We start from the raw sequence: 9,540 nt of genomic DNA on the forward strand, positions 1-9,540 counted from the left end.
GGTCTCAGGAGGGGGCAGTCAGGGCACAAGGAGCAGGGAGGTGTAGGTAGGGGGTGGAGTTCTGGGGGGCAGTTAGGGGCAGGGGTTCCAGGAGGGGGCAGTCAGGGGACAAGGAGCAGGGGGGTTGGGGGTTCTGACGGGGGCAGTCCAGGTGGGAAGTGAGAGGGAGTGGATGGGGGCGGGGCTAGGGCAGGTCTCTCCCCTCTTTTTTGATTGGTGAAATATGGTAACCTTAGGGAAGGGGGGAGCTGGTGGCGCATGGGGGCTGGAGCCTGCATACATCCACTGCAGCCTGCAGGAGCCCCTGGGGGGGCACCGGACCACAGCCTGAGCAGGAGGGGCAGGGGGGATGCGCAGCTGCTCCATGCTAGTGGCGCCGCCGCCTTTGCAGGGCTGCTGCCCCCCTGCACTGTGCCGGCTCCCCCATGGCTGGGGCTCGCTGCTGCCGCAAGCAGGATGCTCTGGCTCTCCGGTGCCTCTGGAAGGCGGCTCCTCCCTGCCGAGCTGCTGCAGTGCCCCAAGCCCAGCAAAGCCAGTGAGTGGATTCGGGGTGGGGGCCGCTGGGGTGGGGTGAGGAGGGCTCGCGGTGGGGCTGTGCACCCTGCAGGGGAGTTCAGGAGGTGGGGAGGGGGAACCTGGTCTGGGGAACAGCCCCTGGGCACAGCTGACCCCTGGGATCTATAAAGGCTCATTGGGATTTGCCCCTCAATGAACTGATGTGCGGGGCAGGGAGGGCGCAAGGTGGAATTTTTGCCTAGGGCTCAAAATATCCTTGCACTGGCCCTGCCCCAGGGGGTGCATGCACCTCAGGTTAAGAACCACTGCACTAAACTGATGAGATCTGCATTTCAATTTAATTTGAAATGAAGCCTCTTAAACATTTTAAAAAACGTGTTTACTTTACATATGACAATAGTTTATAGACTTACGGAGCGAGAGCGTCTAAAAGCGTTGCAATGTATGACCGGCATGTGAACCCTTAAATGAGACTCGGCACAGCACTGCTGAAAGCTTGCTGACCCCTGCTGTAGACTTCTCTGGGCAGCACAGGACGGTACAAAGTCGGGCTCACCCTCTAGACAGGTGGGGTGCAATTCCTCAGCTCAGCCTTCCCATGCAGAGCTGATCTCCACATCTGTGTGTAGCTGCAGCTGGGGGTGTCCCTACCTATGTGTATGCTGGTAAAGTGAGGCTGAAGCCTGAGGCAGGTTTGGCTGGCTTCCCTCAGCAATTCAGTGCAAAGGGAGCCCGGTCAGGTGGGCTCAGTGGTACCCCAGTTCCAAGTGGCCCCCCGGGGGGGGAAACCCATCACCTATCCCACTCCCCATTCTCCCTCTACCCCCCTGCCTTGCTCCTAGCAGTCCTGACTCTCATCACACTTCTCCCTCCCCAGATCTCTGACTCATCCTCTCTCCTATCTTTCAGCCGCTTTCCAGATTCTCCCCAGGCCAGTGCTCCCTGCAGGTAAGGCCGACTCTTGTGCTCTCTGAGATGACTCATTTTGGGGTGGGGTTGTCTCTAGAGGAGAATTTGCCTGTGCTGGGGCTTGGAATGCCACGGGTTTGGGTCTGTGGGGATCTCCTGTTAGTCCCCCCTTGGACACACCAAGCTCCGGCTTTGTCCAGCCCAGGACCAATGCCAGCCCCACCCCAGAGCGGCCCATAGATGAGACAAATTCTTGGAGTCTCAGCCCAGAGAGTCCAGAGGCTGGATGGGTACCCTGCTGCCCCCCAAGTGGGGAGGGGAGGGTACATCAGCAGGTGACGATGTGCTTGTTGAGATGCATTGTCCTCTGAAGTCTTGAAAGGCCAGTTTAGGAACATGCCTGATCATTGCAGAACATTCTCCTCCTGCTTCACCCCATCTGCCTCTTCTTCTGCCCCCGCCCCCCAGTTCTGTGCCTGTATGCTCCAAGGGGGCGGGGTCCTAATTCTTTGGCCTGGTCTGGTGGTAGCCCGTATCTGAGGGTTGGATGTGGGGCATCTGTGGGCTTCTCACTTGGCTGCTGCTTCTGCTTTCCTTCCCAACTAATGCCAATGGAAGCTTTTCTTTCCCAGGTGCCCCTGCGGCCCCATCACTGTCCCTGAACCCCCAGAAGCAGGAGTACCTCCCCGGAGACACTGTTGAAATCAAGTGCTCTGCTCCTCCTTCGGTGGATAGAGTTGAAGGATTCCAGTACTACAGCAATATTGGAAAGGCCATCTCAGTCCCAGCTTCATCCAGGAGAAGCCACACTTACAGCATAAACCTCGCAGGGCCTAAGGATGAGGGGTCGTACCAGTGCGACTACTGGATAGGCCAAGCCGGTGCTTGGAAAAGGTCCAGCAGGAGCGATGCTGTCCTCATCAGAGTAAAAGGTGAGCTCTGCACCGGCTCTACCATTCCTTAGGGTCAGAGGTGAACACTTCCAAGATGCACAAACACATAAGCGGAGAAAAGTATGACACAGTCCCCCAACATGCCATTCAGTTCCCAACTATGGCTGCCCACCGGAGCTAATCCCTCAGTGAATACAGCCACACAGTATGGCTGACCAATTGCCAACAACATGGCCACCCAACATGGCTGCCCAGCTACCAACAACATGGCTGCTCCATTACAAACAACATGTCCACTCATCATGGCTGTCCAGCTGCCAACTATATGGCCCTCCAGTATGGTTTCCCCACTACTGACAACATGGCAATCCAATATTGGTCGCCTACCCCACTGGAATTCCGGGCCTGGACAAGAGCTCCTAAATAATAAATAATAATCGCTACCCAACTGCTGACAACAACCTACTGCCACTAACATGGGCAGCCAACTCAGCTGCAAAACTGATATCAAACATCTCAGCTTTCAGAATTATGGCTTCCAAACTACTGACTAACCCCCCCCGCCCCGCCCCCGGCCATGACTACCAAAAATATAGTCTACCAACATGTCTGACCAACTGAGAACACAATCTCCAGGCTTCCAGAAACATGACTCACTGACATGCTTACCCAAAAGCTAGGAACACCCTCAGCCACTGTACAAATACTGCGCCAAATTATGGAAATCAGGCTGCCAGAAATAGTCACCAAACATGCCCTTCACTTCCCACATAAGAGTAACCAAAAATGGCTGCCAAACTATCAACAAAATGGCAACCCAATATGGCTATCCAACTACAAACAACAAGGCCACACACTATGGCGATCCAACAGACACAGTCAACAACATGACATCCGAAATGCCTTCCCAACTAACAGGGTCACTGAACACGGCTGACAAAAAGCTGGCAAAATGGCCGCCCCACATGGCCGCTCAACATGGCTGCCCAACGGCCAGCAACATGAGACTCATCATGACTATCCAATAGCCAGCAATATAGCAATTCATCATGTCTACCCAACAGCCAACAACATGGTACCCAACATTGTTACTTGACTGTCAGTAGCATCCACATCCAGCATATGCCCCTCACTCAAGACAACCTGATACATAAAGCACAGAAAAGGTTGTTACAAGGAGGAGGGAGAAGAATTGTTCTTCTTAACCTCTGAGGATAGGACAAGAAGCAATGGGCTTAAATTTCAGCAAGGGCAGTTTAGGTTGGATATTAGGAAAAAACTTCCTAACTGTCAGGTTGGTTAAGCACTGGAATAAATTACCCAGGGAGGTTGTGGAATCTCCGTCATTGGAGATTTTTAAGAGCAGGTTAGACAAACACCTGTCAGGGACAGTCTAGATAATACTTTGTCCTGCCATGAGTGCAGGGGACTGGACAAGATGATCTCTTGAGGTCCCTTCCAGTCCTATGAGTCTATGATACCTACGTTCCCAGAACCTGTTCCCCACCATGACAAACGAATGGCTAACAACACTCACCTTGTAGAATCTGGAGGAAGGAGTAAACCCCAGGCTCTCACTCGCAGCTACACAAAGGTCCTCATGCAGGGAGGCACGAGGTACCAGTTTGAATCTTACCAGTGTTGAGTTTTGGGCAACATCTCTGCATTCCCCCCATGTAACCCCCCCCCACACACCCCAGATTCATTCTTTTTGCCTCTCCTACCCTCAGACTTCCCTCCCTGGCCGGCGCTGAGTGTGGATCCTCCATCCGGAGTGGTGAGCAAAGGGCTCCCCCTGATCATCACTTGCATGGCCCCCAGCAGTGCTGGCGAGCGGAGGTTTCACTTCTACAAGGAAGGAGCTGAGCTCGTCGCCGGGGATGTGGGGTCTGAGGTCAGCACAGCAGAGACCAGGACTGGCTCTATGACGCTCAGCATCCCGCAAGCTGGTCCCAGCAGCACCGGGGAATTCACCTGTGCGTACGAGGAGAACATGAGCGGGAGGTGGATTCTGTCCCTAAGAAGCTTGGCTGTGAATGTTACCGTGACAGGTGAAGTTGCCCCAGACTCACCAGTCTAAGATATTCTTAATGCTTCCTGCATGGGGTAGAAGTCACACACACACACACACACACACACACACTCTGAACAGGGCTCGTCCCTTCCAACATGGGCCAGCAATGACACACACACGCACACACTGAGCAGGGCTCATCCCTTCCAGCAGTGCCCAGCAAACACACACAAACATACACTCAGTAGAGCTCATCCCCTCCAGCAGGGGGGCAGCAGGGGCACACACACACAGAGACATTGTGCACATCCCCTACAGGAGGGGGCAGCAGTGATGCGCGCACACACACACACACACGTTGTGCTGGTCTCATTCCCTCCAGCAGGGGGCAGCAGGGACACACACACACACACACACACACACACACAGAGACATTGTGCACATCCCCTACAGGAGGGGGCAGCAGTGATGCGCGCACACACACACACATATGTTGTGCTGGTCTCATTCCCTCCAGCAGGGGGCAGCAGGGACACACACTCCTGCCAGTGTAAAATTTCTGAGCAATTTCCTCCTTTTTGCAGCCCACGGCCATTACTGGGTCCGGGACCTCGTTGTGGGTGGGTCGTTCTTCACCATTAATGGCCTCATCTTCCTCATCTCCCACCTCTGCATGAAGGGCAAAGGTAATTGCACATTTCCCTTCCCTCCCCCTGTTTTCGCAGGACTTTGGAGTAGCTTAAACAGATGGACCCTGAAATTTCTCCTCCTGAGTCTTACTTGGCAAAGCAGCTGCTGCTGCAGGCAACACTGACCTTAGTATCTGTCCACCATCTACACCATTATATCTCCTCTTCTGACCCCTAAGCTCCACCTGCTGAAATGCAGCCACCTCTGGGGAGGGGCACCTGGGTAACCGCCACCCAGTACACTGTCTAGGAATGCCCAAGGCTGAAAGGCAGCTGCTTCTTGGGTGGGATGTGGCAGCTGGTGGGCAGCCGCAGCGTAATGCCACAGGGGGATCACTCCTCCAGATGCAGCCATCTCTGGGGTGGCCTGCGGCAGCTGGACACAGATGGCAGAGCACTGCAGGCCAGAGAGAAATGTGAATGCAGACTCCCAGGTAACTGCAGCAGCTCCATATCTCATCCACAGCTCCAGCACGATCATTGATGGGACAGCACCCCCCGAAGGGTCAGGCATCCCTCTAGCTGCAGCACAGCGCCGCCTAGTGCTATACAGGGACATTGGCAATAGCATTGATAACGAGGGCAGAGCGCCCCCTACAGAGCCCCTTCCCTGCTCCCCACAACACAGCACCCCCTATTGAGATCCCTGCCCTGCTCCCTGCAGAACAGCACCCCCTACTGTGACCCCGCAGTCACCCATTACTGGCTTCATCACTTCACTTGCTCCAAAAAGATACCCCCTCAAAACATGCCCCAAGCCTCTTTCTTTCTTTCTGATCTGAGCATTGCCATGTGCTTTTCTCATTCTCAGGTTCCAAGGAGGCGCACACAGGCAGCTCAGACCCATCTCAATCAGATTACTACTCAGTTCCGATTCAGCTGGTCACTGGTCAGTCTGGTCATTCTGTGACCGCCAAGGCAAACCACATCTCCAGCCCCATGCCCCAGCCCCATAGGAATGACTACATGGAGGAGATCTGAAGGCTCAGATACTGACTGTGAATATTCCTCCCCTGCTCACAGATGGCTGGCCAGCTCCACAGCTCAGCTGGGTTCAGGGGAGACTGTTCTGCTCCTGAAATACTACAGACAAACTGTGTGTCACTTTCTCTGCTGCAAAATTGGGAGAAACCAGATGGGCATGTTTTGAGGAAAGAAAGAAAGAAAGATTATATTCTCATTTCTCCTCAGATATTCCTTCTCTATGTATATTCAAAGCTGTATGAATCCGTGTAAATCCCCCCATCTCCAGCTTTTAATTAGACCTTTTTTTTTAGCCCCTTCTGGTCTCTGACTCTTGTTTCCTTCACTGTGGTTATTTTGTCCCCCACATGGTGTGTTTCATTGGCCCTGCACTGCTGAAACAGAAGGGTGATTCTCCTTTGGACCACAGACTGCAACTCTTTCCCCTGTTGAATGGGCCTGAGGACAGCAGTTTCTACCAATTGCTGAGCCACCCAGTAGAGCAGAAAACAGCCACCTAGCCCTGAAATTAGAGGATGAGAGCGAGAGGCAGCCCATGAGGGAGGGGCCGGTCATTGCAGCAGGCCTGCTACAGTTCTCGTCATTTCAGTGATAGTCAGGGCCAAATCCTGCCCCCGAATGTGACACTGAACTCCCTTCCCCCCATCCTGTCTCCTCATCCATGTCATTCATTCATTCACCTCCCCCTCCTCTGTCTCCCAAATGTGCTGGGCTGGGACATACACGGGGAGCTGACACTATCAGGGCCTGTCTGGTGCATCCCTGGCTCAGGAGGGGAGTGGAGTCTAGTGGTTAGGATGGAGATGCTGGGAGCCAGGACTCCTGGGCTCTGTCTGATGTTCTCCTCTCTCTCAAGTTCTCCCATCTCTCTCTCTCTTTTTCTTAATCTTCCCCATCCTCCCTTCGTTCCCAGCCCCAGAATTCCCATCCCCTCCCTTCCCTTCTCTTACAGCTGCCCGGCAGAGTCTCCCTGGGCTGGTGTCCCCTGCACATCATGCCGACTTCTCGCCTTGCTGAGATGTCCCATTGGGGTGAGGCTGGCTGTGGGCGGGGGACTTGATGCTGCTCCCACAGTGGGGTTTGGAGGCCCAGCAATGGGGCGTCTGTTAGAGGGTTTTCCCTTCGCCCTCCCACTTCCCTGGTTCTTGTCATGCAGACAGCAAGCAGCAAAGGACCAGGAGACCGAAGTGCAGACACTGGCATGTTTATTGGGGTTAGTTTCCAAGCAAGCATATTCCAAAGCCCTTCCCACCAGCCGGGCTTATCTTTATACGCCGACAGAGTCTGTTCTCCTGTGTTCCCTTCCCAGCTCTGACCCCGAGTCCCCCTTCCCAGCTCTGACGCTGCAGAGCATTTACCCCACGTCCCTCTATCCAGCTCTGACACTGCAGAGTGTTTACCCTGCGTCCTTCTATCCAGCTCTGACACTGCAGAGCGTTTACCTCGTGTCCCCCGTCCCAGCTCTGACACCACAGAGCGTTTACCCCGTGTCCCCCTTCCCGGCTCTGACACTGCAGAGCGTTTACCCCGTGTCCCCCTTCCCGGCTATGACACTGCAGAGCGTTTACCCCGTGTCCCTCGTCCCTACTCTGACACCGCAGTGTTTACCCCATGTCCCTTGTCCCAGCTCTGACATTGCAGAGCGTTTACCCCGTGTCTCCCTTCCCAGCTCTGACATCGCAGAGCATTTACCCCGTGTCCCCTTCCCAGCTCTGACACCGCAGAGCGTTTACCCCGTGTCCCCCTTCCCAGCTCCGACGCTGCAGTGTTTACCCCGCGTCTTTCTATTCAGCTCTGACACCGCAGAGCGTTTACCCCGTGTCCCTCGTCCCAGCTCTGACACCGCGGGTTTCCACGTGTCTTCTATCCAGCTCTGACACTGCAGAGCGTTGACCTTGTGTCCCCGTCCCAGCTGTGACCCTGCAGAGCGTTTACCCTGCCTGTGTCCCCTTCCAGCTCCGATGCGCAGAGTGTTTACCCGCGTCTTCTTATACAGCTCCGCAAGCAGAGCGTTAACCCACGTCCTTCTATCCCAGCTCGACCGCTGAAAGAGCGTTTACCCGTGTCCCCGTCCCAGCTCTGACCCGCTAGAGTGTTTACCCGTGTCCCCTTCTGGCTCTGACACGCAGAGTGTTTACCATGTCCTTGTCCAGCTCTTGACATTGCAGAGCGTTTACCCGCGTCCTTCTATCCAGCTCCGCAAAGCAGAGCGTTTACCCCACGTCCTTCTATCCAGCTCCGACACTGAAGAGCGTTACCCGCTGTCCCCGTCCCAGCTCTGACCCAGCAGCGCGTTTACTCCGTTCCTTCTTCCAGCTCTGACACTTGCAGAGCGTTTACCCCGTGTCCCCTTTCCAGCTCTGACACTGCAGAGCGTTTACCCGCGTCCTTCTACCAGCTCTGACACGCAAAGCGTTGTACCCGTGTCCCCTTCACCAGCTCTTGACACGCAGGCGTTTACCCCCGTGTCCCCGCCCCAGTGATGCTGTACAGCCCTGACTGTGTCCCTGTTCCCTGTTCTCCACCCTTAACAAACATGATTCCAATTTCCCTTCCACTTCCTGTCTGAGCCCAGTTTGTATAGTAATATTCTCAGCTATACCTTAACCAATAATTGTACTGAAATGTAACTAACCAATCCTAACACATTGTAACTTAATTCTCTAATCTATTATATCCCCCTACCCTAATTAACTTACACCTAGCGAAATTCAGTATACAGCAGGCAGAAACAATTAGAGACCCAGACAGTTTAACGATAGAAAAGTTGGGGCCATAAAGATAAAACAGAGAGAAATGAGGGTTTCACAACCATAGCCACTGATAAGTGATTTCTTGCCAGACCGGATGCTGTCAAACTATATTTTCTTTAACCATCGTAAGATCTGTCTCTTTATCTGGTGGTGATGGGCACTATCAGGACAGGATCATCTTCCTAATAGCCCAGTCCCACCGTATTTCAGTGTGACTGGTTTGGGATGGGAGGATGTGACCGTTCCTTTCCCAGCGTATGGCTGCCCCTGCTGCTTAGCCAAAGGCCTTAGCCTAAGAACCAGGCCTCAGACTATCCTAGTGAGTGAAGGCCCAAACACAGGCGAACTGTGATTTTGATTCTTTGTTTTTATACCCTTGTAACTAAATAAGTGATAAAAATACACCTAAGTTCTTAAAGTACAGGCCTTCGCAGCCAGGCCTGAATATCTATACCCTAACACTCCATCCCTTCCTTTTTCTTTTGGTAGCTTCTCCTGCCCAGGTACCCCTAGAAAAGCATAGGACATGTGGCGACACATTTCCTGATAGGGCCAGGCATCAAGGTGGAATGTGTCAATGCTCCATCTATCCCCCTGCCCCTTGTGCTGAACAATGCCCTGCCCCTTCTCTCGTATGGGCACACCACACCTATTCCAATTACTTCCCATTACATTGGGCCCCAGAAGGCTGGGTCCAGGTTGTCTAGGACCCTGGGCGGGAAGGCTTACAACATTGCGTATAGCCGCTATGATAATCCACAGCAACACCAAGAGTCCTGACC

The 9,540-nt window shown here is 53.8% G+C and overlaps 1 protein-coding gene across 2 annotated transcripts in view; it reads left to right on the forward strand.

Annotated features, from left to right (window-relative positions):
• Positions 1-6,302, forward strand: part of LOC116839032 (alpha-1B-glycoprotein-like) — a 12,479-nt gene extending 6,177 nt beyond the window's left edge. Inside the window, exons 2-6 of one of the 2 annotated variants that reach the window (XM_032804680.2) lie at positions 1,426-1,464; positions 2,058-2,357; positions 4,049-4,369; positions 4,917-5,018; positions 5,833-6,302. In XM_032804680.2, coding sequence (XP_032660571.1) covers positions 1,426-1,464; positions 2,058-2,357; positions 4,049-4,369; positions 4,917-5,018; positions 5,833-6,002 — 932 coding nt within the window. In that variant the 3' untranslated portion in view covers positions 6,003-6,302. The other variant, XM_032804679.2, reaches the window with a different exon arrangement.
• Positions 6,303-9,540: the final 3,238 nt, after the last annotated feature.

Source organism: Chelonoidis abingdonii, chromosome 14 (genome assembly GCF_003597395.2).
Source record: "Chelonoidis abingdonii isolate Lonesome George chromosome 14, CheloAbing_2.0, whole genome shotgun sequence".
Classification (NCBI taxonomy): Eukaryota; Metazoa; Chordata; order Testudines; family Testudinidae; genus Chelonoidis; species Chelonoidis abingdonii.